Source organism: Conger conger, chromosome 2, assembly GCF_963514075.1.
Source record: "Conger conger chromosome 2, fConCon1.1, whole genome shotgun sequence".
Taxonomy (NCBI): domain Eukaryota; kingdom Metazoa; phylum Chordata; class Actinopteri; order Anguilliformes; family Congridae; genus Conger; species Conger conger.
This window is the reverse complement of record NC_083761.1, coordinates 24157692-24184705: the sequence shown is the minus strand read 5'-3', so window position 1 is coordinate 24184705 and position 27014 is coordinate 24157692. Positions and strand designations below refer to the sequence as shown.

The 27014-nt window shown below is 43.6% G+C and overlaps 2 protein-coding genes across 2 annotated transcripts; both read left to right on the top strand.

Moving 5' to 3' along the window:
* The first annotated feature begins 6867 nt into the window (after positions 1–6867).
* Positions 6868–12944, top strand: LOC133114520 (E3 ubiquitin-protein ligase TRIM35-like). Its single transcript, XM_061224006.1, has 6 exons — positions 6868–7277; positions 8958–9053; positions 9202–9432; positions 10701–10723; positions 10810–10928; positions 11401–12944. The coding sequence occupies exons 1-6, from the start codon at positions 6957–6959 to the stop codon at positions 11952–11954; spliced, it is 1344 nt and encodes a 447-aa protein (XP_061079990.1). The 5' UTR covers positions 6868–6956; the 3' UTR covers positions 11955–12944.
* A 6600-nt stretch (positions 12945–19544) lies between these two features.
* LOC133114526 (E3 ubiquitin-protein ligase TRIM35-like) lies at positions 19545–25931 on the top strand. The gene is given in 6 exon segments (XM_061224018.1): positions 19545–19951; positions 21278–21373; positions 23446–23468; positions 23555–23673; positions 24139–24176; positions 24179–25931. Coding segments are annotated over 6 exon segments (1107 nt in total). The 5' UTR covers positions 19545–19630; the 3' UTR covers positions 24689–25931.
* The last annotated feature ends 1083 nt before the right edge of the window (positions 25932–27014 follow it).

The window sequence follows — 27014 nt, the reverse complement described above, 5'->3', positions numbered from 1 at the left end:
ATACGGGAGTCTGGCTACAGACACCCTGTACGTAGAAACTGGGAGGCTGATTGCATTCTCCCAGATTGCTTAGTTTACTGTCCTTAAATCCAAAATCTGGCCTTTGAAGTTAACCCTAAAAATGGGTCACCCATCTGTAATTTGGAGCCACGCCTCCCCAGGAAACGCAGGGGGGTTGAGGCACATGGCTTTCACTGGGGCAGAGCTGCACACAGTTTCTCTCTGGCTCCTGGTTGGTTATGATGTCCAGGGTTTGCTGTTGCAGAAATAAAACCATTGCCCCAGTCGCACTGAAACAATCAGAATAATACCAAACATGAATATTATCTAAACTGACTTTGTCATGAAACATCCAATGCTGTACACATCATTTAGTGACTGAGTAAAGAGGGAGAGAGCAATAAAGGGGGGTTCAGGAGAAGGTCAGGGCCTAGCAGGAAGTATTTCCTCCCAACCTCTCTGTGCCGTGAAGAATGTTGCCCCGTCGTAACGAGTTTCACGGCTGGAGGCCTGAGTCTTCCCCCACAGGCTCCTGCCCGTATGGGTTCGGAGATAGTGGGGGTTAATGGTGCATGCTCCTGGGTTAAATTACTTTACAGCCACATATTCCACAATACCAGAGGAAGCCAGCAAGCTGACCAGCCCTGAGTGATAATGCCAGATTTCCGCCTTACACCTCACAACAAGGAGGTCCTGGGTTCGAATCCTCATCGGCCGGGGCCTCTCTATGCAGAGTTTGCATGTTCTCCCCGTGTCTGCGTGGGTTTCCTCCGGGTACTCCGGTTTCCTCCCACAGTCCAAAGACATGCAGGTTAGGCTGATTGGAGAGTCGAAATTGCCCGTAGGTATGAGTGTGTGAGTGAATGGTGTGTGTGCCCTGCGATGGACTGGCGACCTGTCCAGGGTGTATTCCTGCCTTTCGCCCAATGTATGCTGGGATAGGCTCCAGCCCCGCCGCGACCCTGGTCAGGATAAGCGGGTTAAGGTAATGGATGGATGGATGGATTATTTTGTTGAGAGTTAATGAAGGGTACATGCATTTTTCTTTATGTACATACAGGCACTATCTCCCTTCATTAATCATTAATTTCATGCTTGTACATCAAACTGTTGCGCTCTTGTGATTACATCAAATTTCTTTTTTTGCTTTCATATCTGATCAGTGTCATTCCTGCCTTCCTGGTTTCATAAGGCAGTCCAGGAGTGTGAGATGTGTGAGTATCATGAGCACATGTTAGCAGGGGCTTCAGGTGCCCACCCTGGAGAGACCTGCTAGTGGGCAGAAGTCTCCTGAGGAGTGAAGTTTAGAAATACACATTACCCTGTCGCAAATTGTCAGACAGCCACAAATTACGTAAACAAATAATGCTTTCTCTGATTGTGTCTCTAATGGCATCTCTATCGGTCCAACCCAGGGAGTTTTTCCTTGCCTCCATTGCTTGCTCTTGTGTGGGTTCAGGCCAGGGTTTTCTGTGAAGTGCATTGTTTGTAAAATTCACAAAACAAATACATTTGAGTTGATTTCATAATGTTCTTTTTCATAAAGTCATGTTTGAGATTTAAATAACAAAAAAGGATTTGAGCCCGTAAAAAAATAATTATTTCATAGAATAAGGTATAAGTTCTATTACTGTATATGTCACTTTTGGCAACATACAATAAGTCTAGAACGTAGAAGTAGCAGTTTGGCTACTTCACTGGTTTGGTGAAAACTTCTGTACATTTTCATGAACATGAAATTTCCTGATGTTCACAGATCAGATAAATGGATATTTACTGATTGAATATTTCCTAAATTCTGGAATAATTAATAATTTCAGAGCATAAGTTACCATGTCAACAAGGGCCATCTCTGATCCTCATATTTGAACTGATAATTCAAGAGTTTCCTAAACTTCACCCTCATAGATCTGGAAATCTTGCCAATCCTGCTTTCAGGAACAGACCCCAGGCAACACTGCTTGTCTGCCTTGTCTGCTACTGGATATGCTGTTAAATATTGCCATCTTGTGGCCACTTGGGAGACTGAAAAGACATCTTGAAACAAACTTACAGCTTTACCACGTCATTGGTCTGTACTTCATCTGCTTCCTGATCAATGCCTGTCCATACTGCAAAACAGCATATCCATTGGGACTGTATGTAATGACTGTATGTCATTACTGGCTGTGTGTCCACAGCAAGCAGCCTTTGTTTTGTGACGGTGTTCTCTTTAGTGGAACTGGCTTCTCGGACAAAATTCAGTGGGTTGCTCAGCCAAATCTAACAACCCTGCTGTCCCTAGAGTGTGTACAGTCCTTCAGCATTAAAACAGCTGCACTCCAGCCTCTTCTCAAAGATGCTGGACTTTTATTAAAAATGCTTCAATTAATATGGAGATGTTTCCTAATTAGAATACATATATATTTTTGTACATTTAAATATTTTTCTTGGTTGCACAACTACCATGTCTAAAATGACCATAAAATATGAACTAATTCAAGCCAGTTCACTGTAGAATTACCCAAAAGGGTCAACACAGGACCAGCCACACCATCAACAACAGCTACTCTTGTAGTGAGAGTGAGAGTGAGAGTGAGAAATGACAACCACACTTTTTCCAGCAGGTGGCGCTAATCTACCAAATTTGCACCATACATTTTCCTACATCATCTTGCCATTTGCCCACTAATTCACTTAGTCAGCATGTCATGAATTTCAGTCAGCATTACAAAATAATTGAGACACTTAACTTTTGATGACTGCTCTTATATGTTTTCAAATGTCCATCCATCCATCCATTATCTTAACCCGCTTATCCTGAACAGGGTTGCAGGGGGGCTGGAGCCTATCCCAGCATACATTGGGCGAAAGGCAGGAATACACCCTGGACAGGTCGCCAGTCCATCGCAGGGCACACACACCAGTCACTCACACACTCATACCTACGGGCAATTTAGACTCTCCAATCAGCCTAACCTGCATGTCTTTGGACTGTGGGAGGAAACCGGAGTACCCGGAGGAAACCCACGCAGACACGGGGAGAACATGCAAACTCCACACAGAGAGGCCCCGGCCGACAGGGATTCGAATCCTTGCTGTGAGGCGGCAGTGCTACCCACTGCACCATCCATGCTGCCTGTTTTCAAATGTAATTATTGCAATTATTTCAGCCTGAATTGAATGCATTTTTAAAAGATTCACACTTATCATTTTGCCATTAAAGATAAGGCAATGTGAATGTAGTTGATGATATTACTTGATCTGGTTCCTGACAGCATAAGGAAGTTTTCCTCACAAAAGTACAATGATTCATGGGCGGGTAGCAGCTATTTGGAGCCTGGGGTGTGTCCTGATCGAGATGGTGACAGAGAAGGTAAGAACAGACATGCTGATCCAACACTGATCTTTCTCCCTCTTTCTTTCTCCACTCTTCCGTCCCACTTGCACACACACACACACACACATAGGTACCAGAATTCATACATGCATGCACGTGAATATGGACTCAGAGATACACATGTCCTCTGCTGTAGACACTCATGAAAACACAGGCATCTGAACACACGCTTAACATTTTCAGTTAAAGTAAACAAATGCTGTATGACGCTATGGAATGTTGGGACACTTCATGTTTTAATTGCATCATTCTGGATTTCCTCTGCCTTGTGAAAGTTTGGTTTGTTTCTTCAGCCTGGTTCTGGTTTGTATGAATGCATATTCTCCCGTCCCACCCAACTGCCCGCTGTACTCCTGTTTGCTACGCACCAATCCGTTTTTGCTGTTCAGTAAACTCCTGGTTTCAGGAGAAATGCGTATGTGACTGATAAAGTATGAGACTCATAGGGCAGCCTGCAGCGTAGTGGTTAAGGTAAATGACTGGGACAAACAAGGTTGTAGGCTCTAATCCTGGTGTGGCCACAATAAGATCCGCGCAGCCGTTGGGCCCTTGAGCAAGGCCCTGAACCCAGCATTGCTCCTGGGGAGGATTGTCTCCTGCTTAGTCTAATCAACTGTACATCGCTCTGGATAAGTGCGTCTGCCAAATGCCGATGAAGTAATGTAATGTAATGTAAAGTGTAGACATCATAAATAAGCTCTGGGCATAACCCTACATTTAAAAAGTGGCGTTGAGTTGTCATCTCTGTGGTCCTTGTACGGTAGTGAGCCACAGCACAGACGAGGAAATTCTGCTCTTGTAGCAGTCTCTGTGCCTCCCCTAGTTTGAGCTCCTGCCTTTGTTTCATTGAATCAATTCTGTTTGACTGTTCTCTGATCAGAGTCAACTGGATGGAAATGTTCTGGTCACAATCTGCACAACTAAGCTTGGCACACTGATCAATCCATAACTGCACAAAATGATTTGTACGAAAAGTCTCATTAAGAAAAATAACCCGATTTAAAAATAAGATATGAAATCAAATCCACATTCCACAATTTATTCCTATTTATTCTTATTTTAATGGACTCTCACAATAGCAGACCTGTTTCTGTTTCCTGTCTTTTCAGTCTTGCTAAATCCTTCCCAAATACTCACCCGTCACCCCCCTGCTTACTTCCCTCCACTGGCTTCCTGTCATGGCTCGCATCAAATTCAAAAGATTGGTGCTAGCCTTCCAAGCAGTTAAGGGGTCTTCCCCAGCTTACCTACAAAAAATCATCAGACCCTACACCTGCCAGCCTCCACAGGCCACTTGGCACCTCCACCTTTCCGAACCTCCACCTCACGCTCACGACTACTGTCTGTTCTGGCTCCACGGTGGTGGAATGAACTCCCCGTTGAGGTCAGAACTGTAGAATCGCTCCCCACCTTCAAGCTCAATCTTTGTTGTACAGGTAGCAGTTGGAATTGTATTTCCCTCTAGGGTCTTTCAGCGCACTTATCCCTGGTTCTGGGTATGCACTTTGTTGTATGTCGCTCTGGATAGGAGCGTCTGCCAAGTGCCATGAATGTAATATTATCAATCCACCGTGATGCAAATCCATCCTTTTAAAGAGAATAGGAGATCACACTCCGATTGGTTAATTGCATGTTATGCCCAAGCCAGACCTGTTATTAATTGGTTCATTCAGCATTTGCACCATGCCTTGTGCAAAAATCATCTGATGTTTAACAATCAAATGTGAACTTGGACATGCCCTAAATGCACTATGTGCTAATATTGTTAAAATGGAGCCCTTCATTCCTAAACCTGACTTGAAAGCTGAAAAGCTGATGCAGTACTGTACATGCCTTTATTACTGTTGCACTCCCCAAGAAATCACAAAGAGGGCCACAGCTTATGCAGAATGCTGCTGCCAGAGGTCTGACTACATTATTACATTACATTACAGTACTTTACATTATTACATTACATTTGGCAAATGCTCTTATCCAGAGCGACGTACAGTTGATTAGACTAAGCAGGAGACAATCCAATTCAGAAAAGGGGAAAGTAAAAATATCAGACTGAGAGCTGTGAAATGGTAGCTAAAGCTTTCATTTTTACATGACATTACATTATTGGCATTTAGCAGACACTCTTATCCAGAGCAACATACAGTTGATTAGACTAAGCAGGAGACAATCCTCCCCTTGAGAAATGCAGGGCTAAGGGCCTTGCTCAACGGTCCAACAGCTGTGCGGATCTTATTAAGGGTACACTAGGATTACAACCACTGACCTTGCGTTTCCCAGTCATTTACCTTAACCACTATGCTACAGGCTGCACTGACTAAGACTGACTAAGACTAGGAAGTGATTTACAGTTTCGCGGGATCTGCTGGGCTGCGTGAGATTTTCTGTTATGTAAAATCTTACAAGAAGAAGTAATTACTTGTTGTTCGCATAACCACCACCAGGTGGCATATGTTAGCTCACTAATCCACAGCAGACTGATGTACCTGCAGGTTCCAACAGTAGGGGGGCAGCAGTGCCCTTTTTCATCACAAGAAGCATTCATTATCATGCAAGATCTGAAATGTGTGTTTCCGGAAGTAACCAAAAGTACCAAAATAATATCATTGTTATTGTTACTGTTAGGGAAACAGACATTTGAATCATGGTTATGTTCTGCTTCTATTTATACACAACTCAGATAAATAGGTTTTAAGCATGGATTTCTTTGTAAGGGGTGCAATTTCTGTCTCATTTTCTCAGAATTTGGACAACCCTGGTGGAAAATAGACAATAGTGTCTTCAGCACACACCTTCAAAAACTTTAAGGTTAATTTAGGAGGATAATTATTCTAGCCTCTCAGGTCATCTGGTACTGTCCTGCTAATTGTCTCCAAGGTGTAACAAGAGCAGGGGACGCTACTTTTAGGTATGATGCCCAACACTGCCAGAATAAACAACTAGATGACCTGAGACGTGCTCCAACTCTCACCTCTTTTAAAGGCAGCCTCAACACAGTACTGTTCTCCATCACCTTGCACTGCATTATTTGTGTTTTTAAACCACTGGAATGTACTGATTATTATTGCAAATGTATTTGAGAGTTTTACTATTATCTTATTTAATAATAGTCATTTTGCCTCATTCTTTCCCTCTATATGCTATTGTTGGGAATTATTTGTCAATTTGTTCAATAAGGGCTTTTAGAGGGAGATTTTTCTTTTTTAACGTTTTCGTGCCTTTCTTGTGACATCAGCTTGAAATGTTATGCATGCCATGTGCTATATTAATATAATTCCCCTTGTTGTGCGCTGCTGTACCTTCTGAATCCCTCCAGAGCAGACAGTTCAGGTACATTATCATCTCTGGAAGTGAGGACAAACAAATCACTATATTTCCATGTCTGGGAACAACAAGCCAAAGCAGGTTTGATCTGGTTTTGAACCACATGTGATCTGTCCTACAGTAAATTCAGCAAAAGTGGAAATGAAACAGACTGAGAGAGAGTGAGTGAGTGGCAGCTAAAGTTTTGATTCCTGAGGATGATCTCTGTTGTTCTGTATGTTGTGATATTTTTAAAGAGCCTGTTGTCCTGAAATGCATGCACAGCTTCTGTAGAGTGTGTGTGCGGCAGTACTGGGAACAGAAGAGCTCTCGAGAGTGTCCCATCTGCAGGAGAAAGTCCTCTGTGGAAGTGCCTCCCGTAAACCTGGCCTTAAGAAGCATTGTGGAGTCGTTCTCAAAGCAGAAGAGTGAGAGTGAAATGGCCGACAAGAGTGACACTCACTGTAGTCTTCATGGGGAGAAACTTCTCTTCTTCTGTGAACACGACAAAGAGCCTCTGTGTGTCGTCTGTCAGACTTCAAAAAGACACAGAAATCACACAGTCTGTCCAGTGGAAGAAGCCGTACTGGATCTGAAGGTATTCTATTTTATGTCATCTATTTCATTTTTTCAAGGCACAATTAAATATGAGTAAATTATCTCTGTGTAAAACATTCAGGTCTGACAGTCAGCCCTGGTATGTGGTCTTGTAAATACATTCAATGGAAGAGGTAGCTCTGTATCTGAAAGTCTTGTTTACAACCATCAAAACAATACACTATGAGTAAAATGTAGGCATAGTTAAGTCTTGACTGACAGTTGTGCTTGGGGAACGGTTACAGTGAATATGACTCGAAACAGGAAACACTGAAATATATAATGCAATTGTAGCAATAATGTGTGAAATTAGATGTACTAACACATCAAATCTACCACAATTAGAGACCTTGTCGCAAACATTTTGTAATCCTATATCCTGAAAATCTTGACCGGTTTAATTGTATTGAAGACCCATGAAGCCTGTGGAGCTAGATCAGGCAGACAACTCGAGAAGCGCTGCCCACTCACATGATGCTTATGTCAGCAACACTTTACTGGAACCCCTCACCAGAACTGACACTGTCATACATACGACATAACAGCTGTCACAAGATGGCAAAACAGATGATGTCAGTTGATGTCAAATTATATATAACTGTCATACTTTTATCGGGAAATGTTTAGACAAATAAGAATGTTTTCCAATGAAAGTCACTTGACATATCCTGACATCTTCTGTTATGCGATCTTCTGACAGCTCTTATGTCATGTCTATGCCAGTGTTATGCCAGACTTAAGGCAAGGGGTTCAATTCAAGTGTTACCGCAGGGACAAGATAAACAACCAACCTTTCCTCTTCCGGCCCTTTCTAATTCTGTTGCTGCTCTGTCATGCTGTGCTGCTGCTAGCTGTTGCTGCCTTGCTGGAATTGACCTGCTCTGGAGATCATGTAAGAGCTGTCCTGCTGCCTGGCTCATTCTGCATGCTACAGCCATCGCTCTGCCTGGCTCTTTCTGCTACATTATTTGTTTTAGCATGCTGTCGCTCTTATGCTGCTGTAGATAATATGACATGCCTCTGCCGAATTTGCTAGCTGCATTTGCTTTAATTATCCTGCTTAGTGCTGAATCATGCCTTCAGCATCCACCTGTGGCCTCTGCTTCTCAAGTTCCCCAGGAGGGGGGTTAGCAGTTGTTCGCTGTTGTTACGGCTGGCTTACAACAAGGAGTAATGAGAGGCAGGGACTTGATGCCAAAGTTTGCGTTTACATTAAACCTCAATTAATATTCCTAATATGAGTTGTCCGCTTGAATTAACATAACATGTTATGATGTGCAAGAAGTATGTTTCACTTTGCATTTTACTTGTGTTTTAACAGGGCTATTTTCCATAGTACAATACATTACATTACATTACAAGGCATTTAGCAGACGCTCTTCTCCAGAGTGACGTACACCAAAGTGCAGATCAAACACAAGCACAAGTGCGAAGAGGACCTGAGAGGACAGTAATGTTCCGAGTCCTAGCGTAACCATACAGATACAATCGGAACCCTTGAAGAATACATTCCAAACTAGCATACCACAGTTGGCAGCAAGAATACCCCAAGTTCAACAATACAATAATACATTTCCCACACTCTTAAAAAGTTACACTGAGCTTCACCTGTACTGCAGCAGGAGTATTACTGTGTCATTTGTGTCTTTCTGTAAGTGGAAACTGATTTTCTTCACTCCAGGAGGAAATCAAGCCTGAGCTTAATTTTATTAAAGAAAAACTGAAGAGCTTTACTGAGGCTGAACAAGAATGCATGAAAACAGCAGAACATATCCGGGTGAGTAAAGTCACTTTTAGGATACTTTTAGGCTACACAAAATGTTGCGTGTGACAGGCATAACAAACACTGGCTGTCATACATAAATACAAAACATAGATAGATTCAGGATTAACATTTAACATTAACATTAGCGTTTGAATTGCAGAGTCAATCCCAGCACACGGAAAAACAGATAAAGGCAGAGTTTAAGAAGCTCCGCCAGTTCCTACGAGAGGAAGAGGAGGCCAGACTAGCTGCACTGAAGAAGGAGGAGGAGGAGAAGAGTCAGATTATTAAGGAGAAGATAGAAAACATCACAAGACACGTCTCCAACCTTACAGACAAAATGACAGTTATAGAGAAGGCCATGGACACAGAAGACACCTCCTTTTTAAAGGTAGGAGCTTGATTTAATGTCATTAAAACTCAACAAACAGACATTGCAGTATGCTGGTTTGTGGTTTTTATTCAGTATTTGCCTGCGTTCCAAAGTTACATTGTTCTGCACCAATGTAGCAGTAACCAACTAAAGAGGTTGTCAGAAGCAAGATTGCAAGAAATGTGACTGTGGAATGATTGTTGGTGCCAGACAGGGTGGTTGAGTATCTCAGGAATTGCTCATCTCCTGGGATTTTCATACACAACAGTCTCTAGAGTTTGTAGAGAATGGTGGGAAAAACAAAAAACATTCACCAGTTCTGTGGGCAGAAGCGCGATGTTAATGAGAGATGTCAGAGGAGAATGGTCAGACTGCTCAAAGCTGACAGGAAGCTGACAGAAATGCAAATAACCACACATTACAACAGTGGTATGCAGAAGAAAATTTCTGAACAGACAATGTGACAAACCTCTAAAGTGGATCGGCTGCAGCAGCAGCAGAAAGTTAATAAATAAGTAGGAAATACCTAATATAGTGCTCACTGAGTGTATATGCATTACACTTTTGCCTGAGTGTGACCCAATAGAATTTCAGTTGAAAAACAACTGCAGAGTATGAAATTTACTGTATAATATACAGAAGGCTTCTTCTTCACCACAGATCTGTCTTTGACAATTCTTTCCTCAATAACGGAAAAGACACTGAACACAGACGACATACAGACCTGACACAAAGTTTAAGACAGACTGATCAAACTGCCTGTTCACACTCTTCACTGTTCACACAGTTGCTTGTCTGTTTTGCCTGGCATCTGGAACCAATGCACAGAAATCACATCACAATTACACCAGGAGCAGGCACTCCACAGCCCTGTCTTTGACCACTCTTTCGTCTAGAATAGTTATTTCTCTGTACCTTAACTACAGATTTTGACGTTACTTCCCGCCATGGTAGCCAAAATAATGGACAACTGGGCCTGCTCAATATTTTAGCGTGAGCATGCTGGGATGTTCATCGCGTATCTCAGGATCCGCACTTGTGTGGAAGCTCCTGCTTTCAATACACTTTGTGGCCCTCATTTACTCAAGTGTTTCCTATATTGTGGCAATGATCTGTACAATACAGTACCTTCATTCATGTGTGCTTACAGTTAAAATCAATATCAGTTTCATTAGCATTGTTGTGTGTGTTTCTAAAGAATTGTTACCTGTCTCTCATAATCATCATACATTTATACATGCCTACATCTTATTTATGATGCTGTTATGTTTTTTTTGTTTTTTTAGAATTACAACAAAATCAAGGAAAGGTATGTTTTCCCTCACCTCATTTCATCTTGTCTGTTAAAGACACTTCAATCTCCAAAGCTTGACTGAGTCCTGCTTGTCATTACAGAGCCCAGTGCACACTGCAGGACCCAGAGCTGCTCTCAGGGGCACTGATAGATGTGGCCAAACACCTGGGCAACCTGAAGTTCAGAGTCTGGGAGAAGATGCTGGGGATGGTGCAGTACAGTGAGTATCTGGGGCAGATGGTGAAATCATGTTCTTGCAAGTATTTAATGAACAAATAAAACTGAAGAAACAAGCAGTATAGTGAAATGGTGCAAAAGATAAACAGTACAGTACCCAGTCTTATCTCCCTCCAAGTTTAGGAAGATCACATTGGCTGTACTATACTGCTCTCAATTGAACATCAGAACACAAGCAGACACAGAACTGGCATAATGTGTAAAATATCATTCTTAATAGTTTATTGGCTGTGTGAATTTTGTGCATTGAAATTGCAATGATGTGTTAACCTGTTTATTCATTTTCATGAAGCAAATATGTTTTACATGAAAAATGTAAATCAATATAACTGCAATGTATTTGAATAAATAACTATTATATACAATGTCCTGTGTATGTAACCTAATTTGAATAGAGTATTTGAAATGCAGCTCTTGTTTCAGCATTTTAAATGTCTGTCTACATGATATTTCAGCTCCTGTGATGCTGGACCCAAACACTGCATGTGCCTGGCTCTCTCTCTCTGATGATCTGACCACTGTGAGAGACACAGATACATACCAGAAATGTCCTGACAACCCAGAGAGGTTTAACCCCAGTGTGTTTGTGCGGGGATCTGAGGGACTTACCTCAGGGAAACACAGCTGGGAGGTGGCGGTTGGGAACAAACATGCCTGGGATATAGGAGTGGTGAAAGAGTCCAACAGGAAGGGAGATATAGCATACAGCCCAGAGAGTGGATTCTGGGTGTTAATGCTGAGGAATGGTGATTATTACAGAGCAGCTGGAGTTACTGCCCTCACACTGAAGAGGAAACCCCAGAGCATCAGAGTGGAGCTGGACTATGACAGGGGGGAGGTGTCCTTCTTTGACTCCAGTGACATGTCACTCATCTACACTTTCACAGACACATTTACTGAGAGAGTGTTCCCATTCTTCTCTCCCTATTTGAGAGAAGATGGTGAGAATGAGGGACCCCTGCAAATATGCCCAGTGAAAGTTTCCATAACAGTGACATCATCCCGATGAACATGTTTGTTAAAAAAGAACAAACGAGAGATGTTGTATTTCTATGTAATTATGGTTTGTAATGGGCCTCAGCATGCCTGGTTGTTGACCTGAACTGGGTTAGACTTGCCGGAGATGTGAATTGAGGGGGGCAGCTGATGATCTACCAAATGGGAGGCAGACACACACACGCACACACACACACACACACACACACACAAACGTAACATTGACCATTTGCTCAATGTTGTCTGCCTCAGTATGTATGAATGTTGATTTGGGATGGACCTGCTGAAGATGTGGAAGGACAAAGGGGGATGTTTTAATTGTCTGTCAGAAGGGAGCAGACATGCAGACAGTGACCATTTGGTTACCTGCCACCATCTTGGTTCATTTTGTTCTTTGAAAGGGGTATAAAGCTGGTGCTTGAACAATGTTATATTATACTTGATCTGCCTGCTTTTACCCAGTTCCATGCTGTAATGGACACTATATTTCCTTGTTAACATAACATTTTTGTGATCTAAACTTTGGAAATGCTCATTTTAATAGGACTAAATGTATTCACACTGAAATAGTACTATAGAGGAAATCCAATTTATAATTACAATTCATTCATTTTCATTTCATGATTAATTATTTTGTTGAGAGTTAATGAAGGGTACATGCATTTTTCATTATGTACATACAGCCACTATCTCCCTTCATTAATAATTAATTTCATGTTTGTACATCAAACTGTTGTGCTCTTGTGATTACATCAAATTTCTTTTTTTTGCTTTCATATCTGATCAGTGTCATTCGTGCATTGCTAGTTTTATAAGGCAGTGAACAAGTTTGAAATGTGTGAGTATCATCAGCACATGTTAGCAGGGGCTTCGGGTGCCCACCCTGGAGAGATCTGTTAGTGGTCAGAAGTCTCATGAGAATCAGTTATCTGCACCACAGACAGAAGTGAAGTTTCAAAATGCTCATCACCCTGTCGCGAATTGTCAAACAACCGCAAATTACGTAAACAAAAAGTGCTTTCTCAGATTGTGTCTCTCATAGCATCTCTTTCTGTCCAATCCAGGGAGTTTTTCCTTGCCTCCATTGCTTGCTCTTGTGTGGGTTCAGGCCAGGGTTTTCTGCGAAGTGTATACATTTGGGTTGATTTCTTGATGTTCTTTTTCATCAAGTCTTGTTCGAGATTTTAAATAACAAAAAATAATTTGATTGAGTAAAAAAAACATTGATTGTTTTAAAGAAGAAGGTAAATGTTTTTTAGTTAAGTCTCTTATAATTGTATATGTCACTTTTGACAACATGCAATAATATCTAGCAAGTAGAAGTAGCAGTTTGGCTACTTCTCCGGTTTGGTGAAAACTCCTGTGCATTTTCATGAACATGAAATTTCCTGATCTTCACAGATGAATTAATATTTCCTAAATTCTGTAATAATTCCTAATTTCAGAGCATAAGTTACCATGTCAACAAGGGCCTTCTCTGATCCTCATATTTGGAACAGATAATTCAAGAGTTTCCTAAAGTTCACCTTAATAGATCTGGAAATTTAGTCAATCCTGCTTTCAGGAACAGACCCCAGGCAACACTGCTTGTCTGCCTTTTCTGGATCTGCTGTTAAATATCGCCATCTAGTGGCCTGGTGGGAGACTGAAAAGAGATAAAGAAACCAACTCACAGCTTCTCAGACAAAATTCAGTAGGTTGCTCAGCCACATCTAACAACCCTGTTGTCCCTAAAGTGTGTACAGTCCTCCAGCATTAAAACAGCTGCACTCCAGCCTCTTCTGAAAGACACTTGACTTTTATTAAAAATGCTTCAATTAATAAGTAGATGTTTCCTACTTAGAATAAATATATATTTTTGTACATTTAAATATTTGTATTGGTTGCAGAACTACCATGTCTAAAATGTCCATAAAATATAAAATAGTACAAGCCAGTTCAGTGTAGAATTACCAACAAAGGGTCAAATTCAGAGCCAGCAACACCACCAACAACAGCTCCTCTTGCTTGGAGCAGTGAGAAATGACAACCACACTTTTTCCAGCAGGTGGCGCCAATGTACCATATTTGCACCATACATTTTCCTGCATTATCATTTTGTCATTTGCTGTTAATTCGCTCAGTCAGCATGTCCTCTGCTGTACACACTCATGAAAACACAGGCATCTGAACACACGCTTAACATTTTCAGTTTATGTAAACAAATGCTGTATGACGCTATGAAATGTTGGGACACTTCATGTTTTAATTGCATCATTCTGGATTTCCTCTGCCTTGTGAAAGTTTGGTTTGTTTCATCAGCCTGGTTCTGGTTTGTATGAATGCGTATTCCCTCCTCCCACCCAACTGCCTGCTGTACTCCTATGTGCTACACACCCATCCGTTTTTGCTGTTCAGTAAACTCCTGGTTTCAGGAGAAATGCGTATGTGACTGATAAAGTATGCGACTGATAGGGTGGCCTGTAGCGTAGTGGTTAAGGTAAATGACTGGGACACACAAGGTTGTAAGTTCTAATCCCGGTGTAGCCACAATAAGATCCGCACAGCCGTTGGGCCCTTGAGCAAGGCCCTCAACCCAGCATTGCTCCTGGGGAGGATTGTCTCCTGCTTAGCGTAATAAACTGGACGTTGCTCTAGATAAGAGCGTCTTCCAAATCACACATATGCTCTGGGCATAACAATACATTTAAAAAGTGGCGTTGAGTTGTCATCTCTGTGGTCCTTGTACGATGGTGAGCCACAGCACAGATGAGGAATTCTGCTCTTGTAGCAGTCTCTGTGCCTCCCCTAGTTTGAGCTCCTGCCTTTGTTTCATTGAATCAATTCTGTTTGACTGTTCTCTGATCAGAGTCAACTGGATGGAAATGTTCTGGTCACAATCTGCACAACTAAGCTTGGCACACTGATCAATCCATAACTGCACAAAATGATTTGTACGAAAAGTCTCATTAAGAAAAATAACCCGATTTAAAAATAAGATATGAAATCAAATCCACATTCCACAATTTATTCCTATTTATTCTTATTTTAATGGACTCTCACAATAGCAGACCTGTTTCTGTTTCCTGTCTTTTCAGTCTTGCTAAATCCTTCCCAAATACTCACCCGTCACCCCCCTGCTTACTTCCCTCCACTGGCTGCCTGTCATGGCTCGCATCAAATTCAAAACATTGGTGCTAGCCTTCCAAGCAGTTAAGGGGTCTTCCCCAGCGTACCTACAAAAAAATCATCAGACCCTACACCTGCCAGCCTCCACAGGCCACTTGGCACCTCCACCTTTCCGAACCTCCACCTCACGCTCACGACTACTGTCTGTTCTGGCTCCACGGTGGTGGAATGAACTCCCCGTTGAGGTCAGAACTGTAGAATCTCTCCCCACCTTCAAGCTCAATCTTTGTTGTACAGGTAGCAGTTGAAATTGTACTTCCCTCTAGGGTCTATCAGCGCACTTATCCCTGGTTCTGGGTATGCACTTTGTTGTATGTCGCTCTGGATAAGAGCGTCTGCCAAATGCCATGAATGTAATATTATCAATCCACCGTGATGCAAATCCATCCTTTTAAAGAGAATAGGAGATCACACTCCAATTGGTTAATTGCATGTTATACCCAAGCCAGACCTGTTATTAATTGGTTCATTCAGCATTTGCACCATGCCTTGTGCAAAAATCATCTGATGTTTAACAATCAAATGTGAACTTGGACATGCCCTAAATGCACTTGCGCTATGTGCTAATATTGTTCAAATGGAGCCCTTCATTTCTAAACCTGACTTGAAAGCTGAAAAGCTGATGCAGTACTGTACATTACTGTTGCACTCCCCAAGAAATCACAAAGAGGGCCACAGCTTATGCAGAATGCTGCTGCCAGAGGTCTGACTATATTATTACATTACATTACAGTACTTTACATTATTACATTACATTTGGCAGACGCTCTTATCCAGAGCGACGTACAGTTGATTAGACTAAGCAGGAGACAATCCCATTCAGAAAAGGTGAAAGTAAAAATATCAGACTGAGATGTCGTTCAGGCGGTGGAAGTTATTACAGAACTGCCAGGTCCCATCCGGCTTGGGGACTAGCACCACGGGACTGGACCAGGCACTGCGGCTTTCCTCAATAACCCCGAGGTTGAGCATTCTCTTCACCTCCTCCTGTATGGCGTGTCGGCGAGCTTCTGGGATTTGGTAGGGTCGTAATTCTACTGTCTTCCCAGGTTCAGTGCTGATGTCATGGGCGATTAAGTGGGTGCGGCCGGGCATAGTCGAGAAGATGTCCCGGCTCCGATTCACCAGCTCACGTAGCACTTGCTGCTGGCGGGAGCTCAGCTGCTCTCCAATACTCACGTCAGGGGTGGGTGGGGGCACCCACTGGGCAGAGAGGACTGGGGTTGGAGCTGGGGGTGGCTCATGCCACCTCTTCATCAGGTTGACGTGGTAGATTTGGAGGTGGTGTCGTCGTCCTGGCTGTCTCACCCGGTAGTTCATAGGTCCCATGCGTTCCATGACCTCATACGGCCCATGCCATCGGCCAGAAATTTACATTCACTGGTGGGGACTAGAATCATCACCTTGTCTCCCGGGGCGAATTCTCTCACCTGTGCTCCCCGGTTATACAGCCTGGCTTGCTCCCGTTGTGCCCGTTCCATGTGGGCCCTCATCATGGGCCAGATCTGGGCCATCCGCCGGTCCATTTGCTCCACATGCTCGATCAGGCTGCGGGTTCGGGACGGTTGCTGTTCCCAAGCCTCCTTCGCCAGGTCTAGTAATCCAGGGGGTCGTCTACCGTATAGCAGTTCAAAAGGGGCAAAGCCGGTTGTGCCCTGGGGCACCTCTCGGACTGAAAAGAGAAGATAGGGTAAGAGCTGGTCCCAGTCCTTACCGTCCATTTCAATCATCTTCCTCAGCATGGCTTTGAGGGTCTGATTGAATCTCTCCACTAGTCCGTCGGTTTGGGGGTGGTAGACGGAGGTTCGCAGTTGGGTTACTTGTAGCAGCCGGCACATCTCCTTTAGGACCCCTGACATGAAGCACGATCCTTGGTCTGTCAGGAGTTCCTCCGCTATTCCGACCCTGCTAAAAAGCAGGAACAACTCCCTGGCAACCGCCTTTCTGGTCGCGGTCCTGAGCGGGACGGCTTCTGGGTAGCGGGTTGCATAATCCAGGATCACGAGGATGTACAGATGTCCCCGGCTGGACTTCGGTAAGGGCCCCACGATGTCCATCGCAATCCTCCTGAAGGGAACATCAATGACCGGCAGGGGTATTAGTGGGTTCCGAAGGGTTACCTTAGAGCTGTGGAGTTGGCACACGGCACAGTGTCGGCAGTAGTCCTCCACAGCCTTTTTCATCCAGGGCTATAAGAACCTTGCCAGGATCCTCTCGTAGGTCTTCTCCATCCCCAGATGGGTTCCCAGCAGGTGAGTATGACCTAAGTAGAGGACTCGGGGCACAAACGAGGGACGAGCAGCTGTTCAACTTCCTCCCCCTGTGGGTTACAGACTCGATAGAGCAGGTCTTGTTTTACCCTGAAGAAGGGATAAGATGGTGTACTCACCGGCCCTTGGGGTACCCCGTTAATGTCTCGGGCATCTCTCCAGGCTTGAGCGAAATTGGGCTCATGTCCCCCTACTCGTATCGGGAACCTGGGGGCCTCCGTACTCTGGTGTGCCCAGCAGGTGGTCAGGTACAGACAGGGGTGCGCTGGGCTGCTCGAACCCCTGGCGGTGGGCATGGACACCTCCCTCCCAGGGCAGTTCCTGGCTAGATGCCCCTCCTCTCCACAGTTATAGCATCTCCACTCAGGCCGTGGTCTCCCTGCGTCAGGTCTGCCCCGCCGCTTTGGGTCAGGGCGGGCTGGTGGGTGCTTCACATGTGCTGGGCACCTAACTGGGCGGCTCAGGGTTTCGGTGCGTTCTGGTTGGAGCATCTTCTGAGTGACCTGATGGTTTTCGAGGAGGGCCACTAGTAGTTCTACAGAGGCGGGTCCCACCTGGGCTACATACCGTTTGGCTTCCTTGGGTAGAGAGCAGGTGCATCTGTCCAACACCACCCTCTCCAACAGGGGTGGCCCCTCTCCCTCGGCCAGCCAGCTCTTGGTCAGGCGGGTCAGGGCGGCGATTTGGGATCGGGCTGGCTGGGAGGCGTCATAGGACCATTTGTGGTATCTCTGGGCTCGTGTGGGTAGGCTGAACCAATATCGGGCTAGGATGGCTCTCCTCAACTTGAGGTAGTCGGTGGCGTCAGCCATGGCCATATCTCGATAGGCCGATCCCGTCAAGAAGGGGGCTAGTATGGCCGCCCAGTCTGCCTGTGGCCATTCTTCGCGTTGAGCGGAGCGCTCAAACACTTGGAGGTACGCCTCAACGTCATCATCGGCTGTCATCTTTGTCAACGCTTCTCAGGGGGTTCGTCTCGATCCGTCACGGGGAGATAGGTGACAGAGTTCGACCACCGCTTCCTGCAGGGCCCGCTGGGACCTCGCCAGCTTGGTGATGACCGCTTCCATCATCCCTCGGGAGCCCTCCTCTGCTTCCGCGTCTTGCATCTCAGCGAGGGTAGGGGCAGCCAGTCGTCTCCTTCTTCGCTCTTCCCCAGGGGGTGTGGCTTCCATTCCCTCTCAGTTCTCAGCCGTGTTGGTTCTTCGGCCCAGATCAGCTTCCACAGCGTGGCATCAGTCATGCATTCTCCACCATATGTGGTGCCTCGGGGTGGATCCTGAGGTGCAGGGGGTGGGCACAGCTAGAAACCAACACAGGAGATAGCAAATATCAGAAAAAATACTTCTTTTTATTTTTTCTGTGTTTTTTTTTTTTCGGAGTATCGGTGATAGCGCGAATAGGAAAGGATTTTATCTGGCTCACGTGACCGGCGTCCGTTTCCAGGTCTTCGGTGTTGCCATCCGTAAAGGTGGGGTCTCCTTCAGGGTCAGTATGGCAGGGCGTTGTAGGTCCTTCCTCTCTCTGCCTTCCACACTCTCACACGCTCAGAAATGGTACCGACTGAACCTGGCTGCAGCCTCGACCGCGCCTTAAATCCCATTCCCTGCTCATTAGGAAAAGAGGCTGCAGCTGAGTCAGTGATTTTCCACTCTGCTCACTCATGTGCGTTGTCCGGGGTCCTCTCCAAGGTGCTGATCTCCCCATCACCTCTCTAGGCAGATATACTCCTTCGCACACCCCTCCCAATGCGTGAAGTCTGCGTGGTTGACCTGCACGGGCCCCTCCAGGGTTCTCCACCCACGTGGCACAACATGCAGGAGCAGGGGTGCCACAGCTTTTAGAGGGAGATTTTTCTCTTTTAACGTTTTCATGTCTTTCTTGTGACATCAGCTTGAAATGTTATGCATGCCATGTGCTATATTAATATAATTCCCCTTGTTGTGCACTGCTGTACCTTCTGAATCCCTCCAGAGCAGACAGTTCAGGTACATTATCATCTCTGGAAGTGAGGACAAACAAATCACTATATTTCCATGTCTGGGAACAACAAGCCAAAGCAGGTTTGATCTGGTTTTGAACCACATGTGATCTGTCCTACAGTAAATTCAGCAAAAGTGGAAATGAAACAGACTGAGAGAGACAGAGTGTCTAAGTGAGTGAAATGGCAGCTAAAGTTTTGATTCCTGAGGATGATCTCTGTTGTTCTGTATGTTGTGATATTTTTAAAGAGCCTGTTGTCCTGAAATGCATGCACAGCTTCTGTAGAGTGTGTGTGCGGCAGTACTGGGAACAGAAGAGCTCTCGAGAGTGTCCCATCTCCAGGAGAAAGTCCTCTGTGGAAGTGCCTCCCGTAAACCTGGCCTTAAGAAGCATTGTGGAGTCGTTCTCAAAGCAGAAGAGTGAGAGTGAAATGGCCGACAAGAGTGACACTCACTGTAGTCTTCATGGGGAGAAACCTCTCTTCTTCTGTGAACACGACAAAGAGCCTCTGTGTGTCGTCTGTCAGACTTCAAAAAGACACAGAAATCACACAGTCAGTCCAGTGGAAGAAGCCGTACTGGATCTGAAGGTATTCTATTTTATGTCATCTATTTCATTTTCTCAAGGCACAATTAAATATGAGTAAATTATCTCTGTGTAAAACATTCAGGTCTGACAGTCAGCCCTGGTATGTGGTCTTGTAAATACATTCAATGGAAGAGGTAGCTCTGTATCTGAACGTCTTACACTATGAGTAAAATGTAGGCATAGTTAAGTGTGACACAGGAACGGTCACAGTGAATATGACTCGAAACAGGAAACACTGAAATATATAATGCAATTGTAGCAATAATGTGTGAAATTAGATGTACTAACACATCAAATCTACCACAATTAGAGACATTGTCGCAAGCATTTTGGAATGCTTATGTCATGTCTATGCCAGCGTTATGCCAGACATAAGGCGAGGGGTTCAATTCAAGTGTTACCCTTCCGTCTACTGGCAGGGGCAAGATAAACAACCAACCTTTCCTGCTCAGGCCCTTTCTAATTCTGCTGCTGCTCTGTCATGCTGTGCTGCAGCTAGCTGTTGCTGCCTTGCTGGTATTGACCTGCTCTGGAGATCATGTAAGAGCTGTCCTGCTGCCTGGCTCATTCTGCATGCTACAGCCATCGTTCTGCCTGGCTCTTTCTGCTTCATTGTTTGTTTCAGCATGCTGTCGCTCTTATGCTGCTGAAGATAATATGACATGCCTCTGCTGAATTTGCTGGCTGCATTTGCTTTAATTATCCTGCTTAGTGCTGAATCATGCCTTCAGCCTCCACCTGTGGGCTCTGCTTCTCAAGTTCCCCTGGAGGGGGGTTGGCAGTTGTTCGCTGTTGTTACGGCTGGCTTACAACAGGAGTGATGAGAGGCAGGGACTTGACGCCAAAGTTTGCGTTTACATTAAACCTCAATTAATATTCCTAATATGAGTTGTCCGCTTGAATTAACATAACATGTTATGATGTGCAAGAAGTATGTTTCACTTCGCATTTTACTTGTGTTTTAACAGGGCTACTTTCCATAGTACAATACATTACATTACATTACAAGGCATTTAGCAGACGCTCTTCTCCAGAGTGACGTACACCGAAGTGCAGATCAAACACAAGCACAAGTGCGAAGAGGACCTGAGAGGACAGTAATGTTCCGAGTCCTAGCGTAACCATACAGATACAATCGGAACCCTTGAAGAATACATTCCAACTAGCATACCACAGTTGGCAGCAAGAATACCCCAAGTACAACAATACAATAATACATTTCCCACACTCTGAAAAAGTTACACTGAGCTTCACCTGTACTGCAGCAGGAGTATTACTGTGTCATTTGTGTCTTTCTGTAAGTGGAAACGGGTTTTCTTCACTCCAGGAGGAAATCAAGCCTGAACTTAATCTTATTAAAGAAAAACTGAAGAGCTTTACTGAGGCTGAACAAGAATGCATGAAAACAGCAGAACATATCCGGGTGAGTAAAGTCACTTTTAGGATACTTTTAGGCTACACAAAATGTTGCGTGTGACAGAGGCCAGACTATCTGCACTGAAGAAGGAGGAGGAGGAGAAGAGTCAGATTATTAAGGAGAAGATAGAAAACATCACAAGACACGTCTCCACCCTTACAGACAAAATGACAGTTATAGAGAAGGCCATGGACACAGAAGACACCTCCTTTTTAAAGGTAGGAGTTTGATTTACTGTCATTAAAACTCAACAAACAGACATTGCAGTATGCTGTTGTCAGAAGCAAGATTGCAAGAAATGTGACCGTGGAATGACTGTTGGTGCCAGACAGGGTGGTTGAGTATCTCAGGAACTGCTCATCTCCTGGGATTTTCACGCACAACAGTCTGCAGAGAATGGTGCGAAAAACAAAAAACATTCACCAGTTCTGCTGTGAGGGAGCAGGGGCGGGAGACCAAGAGCGACCGGGAAGGGATCATAAAGTTACCAACGATAAGTTGGATAATCACTGAAATAAGTAAGGAATATAATAATCGAAAAAGGGAACCAAACTCCCCAGCATTTCGCCAACTGAAAATCTGACAAACTAGATTTTCAGGAAATAAAAAACAAGATTTCCAAATGGCAGTCTTGAACGGCTTAACTTCAGCAGCAAACTATGCCACTCGCTCCTCTCAATGGAGGCAAACCTTAACACCAAAAAATATGGAAGGTTCACGGGAACCAACCAAACCAGGAGCAACAATATAGGTCTCTAGATTTCTAACTAATTTCTCATTTCTAAGACAATTCAGTCTTTCAAAATCTATCTATCTATCTACCTACCTACCTACCTACCTAACCTACCTACCTACCTACCTACCTACCTACCTACCTACCTACCTACCTACCTACCTACCTACCTACCTACCTACCTCCCTCTAGCCTTCCATACCGGCTCTGTGCACGTGTCAAAATGCAACACTAAAGCTCAGAGCAGTGCCAGGAAAATACTTAAATCGCCCTCCATGCAGCTGACTGCAATCGGCCATGATTACAACCGCATTCCACATGCCGGAGGTAATTTTCCTGCTGAACCTGGCCGGCACCCCCTCTAGTGGTCTAGAGAGGTAAATACTGGAATTTCCAGAAGTAGACAGGGAAAACCATGACATCTGCAGGCAGAAGCGCTTTGTTAATGAGAGAGGTCAGGGGAGAAGGGCCAGATTGGTCAAAGCTGACAGTAACGCAAATAACCACACATTACAACAGTGGAATGCAGAAGAGAATTTCTGAACAGACAATGTGACAAACCTCTTAAGTGGATAGGCTGCAGCAGCAGCAGAAAGTTAAGAAATAAGTAGGAAATACATAATATAGTGCTCACTGAGTGTACATGCATTACACCTTTGCCTGAGTGTGACTCAATAGAATTTCAATTGAAAAACATCTGCAGAGTATGACATTTCACTAATTTACAGAAGGCTTCTTCTTCACCACAGATCTGTCTTTGACAATTCTTTCCTCAATAACGGAAAAGACACTGAACACAGACGACATACAGACCTTACATGAAGTTTAAGACAGACTGATCAAACTGCCTGTTCACACACTCGATTTGCAGTCAATTGGTTCAGAGTTGCTTGTCTGTTTTGCCTGGCATCTGGAACCACTGCACAGAAATCACATCACAATTTCACCAGGAGCAGGCACTCCACAGCCCTGTCTTGGACTACTCTTTCCTCTATAATAGTTATTTCTCTGTACCTTAACTACAGATTTTGAGGTTACTTCCTGCCATGGTAGCCAAAATAATGGACAACTGGGCCTGCTCAGCATTTTAGTACACTAGCGTGAGCATGCTGGGATGTTCATTGTGTAACTCAGGAACCGCACCTGTGTGGAAGCTCCTGCTATACACTTTGTGTCCCTCATTTACTCAAGTGTTTCCTTTATTTTGGCAATGATCTGTACATTACAGTACCTTCATTCATGTGTGCTTACAGTTAACATCTACATCAGTTTCATTCGCATTGTTGTGTGTGTTTGTAACGAATTGTTACCTGTCTCTCATAATTATTATTTTTATTTTTTTCAGAACTACAAGAACATCAAGGAAAGGTATGTAGACTCTCACCTCATTTCGTCTTGTCTGTTGAAGACACTTCAATCTCCAAAGCTTGACTGAGTCCTGCTTGTCATTACAGAGCCCAGTGCACACTGCAGGACCCAGAGCTGCTCTCAGGGGCACTGATAGATGAGGCCAAACACCTGGGCAACCTGAAGTTCAGAGTCTGGGAGAAGATGCTGGGGATGGTGCAGTACAGTGAGTATCTGGGGCAGATGGTGAAATCATGTTTTTGCAAGTATTTAATGAACAAATAAAACTGAAGAAACAAGCAGTATAGTGAACTGGTGCAAAAGACAAACAGTACAGTACCCAGTCTTAGCTCCCTCCAAGTTTAGGAAGTTCACATTGGCTGTACTGCACTGCTCTCAAATGAACATCAGAACACAAGCAGACACAGAACTGGCATAATGTATCAAATTTCATTCTTAATAGTTTATTGGCTGTGTGAATCGATTGCATTGAATTTGCTATGATGTTTTAACTTATTTATTCATTTTAATAAAGCAAATATGTTTTACATTAAAAATGTAAATCAATATAACTGCAATATATTTGAATAAATAACTGTTATATACAATGTCCTGTGTATGTAACCTAATTTGTATTTGAAATGCAGCTCTTGTTTCAGCATTTTAAATGTCTGTTGTCATGATATTTCAGCTCCTGTGATGCTGGACCCCAACACTGCAGCCCCCTGGCTCTCTCTCTCTCTGATGATCTGACCACTGTGAGAAACATCTACCAGAAATGTCCTGACAACCCAGAGAGGTTTAGCAATCATGTGATGGTGCTGGGATCTGAGGGGTTTACCTCAGGGAAACACAGCTGGGAGGTTGATGTTGGGAACAAACATGCCTGGGATATAGGAGTGGTGAAAGAGTCCATCAACAGAAAGGGAGATATAGAATACAGCCCAGAGAGTGGATTCTGGGTCTTATCGCTGAGGAATGGTGATGATTACACTGCATCTGGAGCTTCTCACCACACACTGAAGAGGAAACCCCAGAGCATCAGAGTGGAGCTGGACTATGACAGGGGGGAGGTGTTCTTCTTCGACTCCAGTGACATGTCACTCATCTACACTTTCACAGACACATTTACTGAGAGAGTGTTCCCATACTTCGGTCCCTGTTTGAGAGAAGATAGTACGGAGGGACCCCTGCAAATATGCCCAGTGAAAGTTTCCATAACAGTTACATCATCCCGATGAACATGTTTGTTAAAAAAGAACAAACAAGAGATGTTGTATTTCTATGTAATTTTGGTTGTTTGTAATGGTCCTCAGCATGCCTGGTTGTTAACCTGAACTGGGGTAGACTTGCTGGAGATGTGAATTGAGGGGGGCAGCTGATGATCTACCAGAACCAAATGGGAGGCAGACACACACACATACGCACACACACACACACACACACACACACACACACACACACAAACACACACACACACACACACACAAACGTAACATTGACCATTTTCTCAGTATAATCTGCCTCAGTGTGTATGAATGTTGATTTGGGATTGATCTGCTGAAGATGTGGAAGGACAAAGGGGGATGTTTTAATTGTCTGTCAGAAGGGAGCAGACATGCATACAGTGACCATTTGGTTACCTGCCGCCATCTTGGTTCATTTTGTTCTGTGAAAGCAGTATAAAGCTGGTGCTTGAACAATGTTGTATTATAAATTATCTGCCTACTTTTATCCAGTTTCATGCTGTAATGGAGACTATATTTCCTTTCTAATACAAAATGTTAGTGATGTAAACTTGAGAAATACAAATTTCAGTAGGACCAAATGTATTTATTTCCACTGAAATAGTACTTATTATTCATTAATCCAATTAATAATTACAATTCATTCATTTTCTTTTTTTCTTGTTCATTATTTTGTTGTGAGTTAATGAAGGGTACATGCATTTTTCATTATGTACATACAGGCAGTATCTACTGTGTCATTTTCCATTAATTTCATGTTTTTACATAATCCTGTTGCACTCTTGTGATTATATCAAATGCGTTTTTACCTGATCAGTGTCATTTGCGCCTTGCTGGTTTCATAAGGCAGTGCACAAGTGTGAAATGTGTGAGTATCATGAGCACATGTTAGCAGGGGCTTCGGGTGCCCACCCTGGAGAGATCTGCTAGTGGGCAGAAGTCTCCTGAGAATCAGTTATCTGCACCACAGGCAGAAGTCTCCTGAGAATCAGTTATCCGCACCACAGGCAGAAGAGAAGTTTAGAAATGCGCATTACCCTGTCACGAATTGTCAGACAACCACAAATTACGTAAACAAATAGTGCTTTCTCTGATTGTGTCTCTCCTAGCATCTCTATCTGTCCAATCCAGGGAGTTTTTCCTTGCCTCCATTGCTTGCTCTTGTGTGGGTTCAGGCCTGGGTTTTCTGTGAAGTGTACTGTTTGTAAAATTTACTAAACAAATATATTTGATTTGATTTCATAATGTTCTTTTTCATTAAGTCATGCTTGAGATTTAAATAACAAAAAAGGATTTGAGTCAGAAAAAAACTAATTATTTCATAGAATAAGGTATATGTTTCATAACTGTATATGTCACTTTTGGCAACATACAATACATTCTAGAATGTAGAAGTAGCAGTTTGGCTACTTCACTGGTTTGATCAAACTTCTGTGCATTTTCATGAACATGAAATTTTCCTGATCTTCACAGATCAGATAAATGGATATTTACTGAATGAATATTTCCTCAATTCTGGAATAATTCATAATTTCAGAGCATAAGTTACCATGTCAACAAGGGCCATCTCTGATCCTCATATTTGGAACCGATAATTCAAGAGTTTCCTAAAGTTCTCCTTAATAGATCTGGAAATCTTGCCAATCCTGCTTTCAGGAACAGACCCCAGGCAACACTACTTTTTGTTGTCTGTCTGCTTTTCTGGCTCAGCTTTTAAATATCACCATCTAGTGGTCTTGTGGGAGACTGAAAAGAGATAAAGAAACAAACTCACAGCTTTAGCACATGGTCAGTCTGTACCTCACATGCGTCCTGAACAAGGCCTGTCCATACTGCAAAACAGCATAACCATTGGGACTGTAATTATGTCATTACTGGCTGTGTGATGATTCAAGTGTGTCCACAGAAGCTCTGTGTCCACAGCAAGCAGCCTTTGTTTTGTGACGGTGTTCTCTTTCGTGGAACTGGCTTCTCAGACAAAATTCAGTGGGTTGCTCAGCCAAATCTAACAACCCTAGAGTGTGTACAGTCCTCCAGCATTAAAACTGCTGCACTCCAGCCTGTTCTGAAAGACGCTTGACTTTTATTAAAAATCCTTCAATTAATAAATAGATGTTTCCTACTTAGAATAAATATATATTTTTGTACATTTAAATATATTTATTGGTTGCACAACTACCATGTCTGAAATGTCCATAAAATATAAAATAGTACAAATATAAAATAGTACAAGCCAGTTCACTGTAGAATTACCCACAAAGGGTCAACCACAGGACCAGCAACACCACCAACAACAGCTACTCTTGCTTGGAGCAGAGTG

What these genes read in the sequence shown, in the direction of transcription:
- LOC133114520 (XM_061224006.1), top strand. Translation starts at nt 6,957, where the DNA reads ATGCACAGCTTCTGTAGAGTGTGTGTGCGGCAGTACTGGGAACAGAAG. An exon ending in AAGCCGTACTGGATCTGAAG is followed by an intron (nt 7,278 to 8,957) that starts GTATTCTATTTT and finishes TCTTCACTCCAG; the next exon opens with GAGGAAATCAAGCCTGAGCT. An exon ending in AAACAGCAGAACATATCCGG is followed by an intron (nt 9,054 to 9,201) that starts GTGAGTAAAGTC and finishes TTTGAATTGCAG; the next exon opens with AGTCAATCCCAGCACACGGA.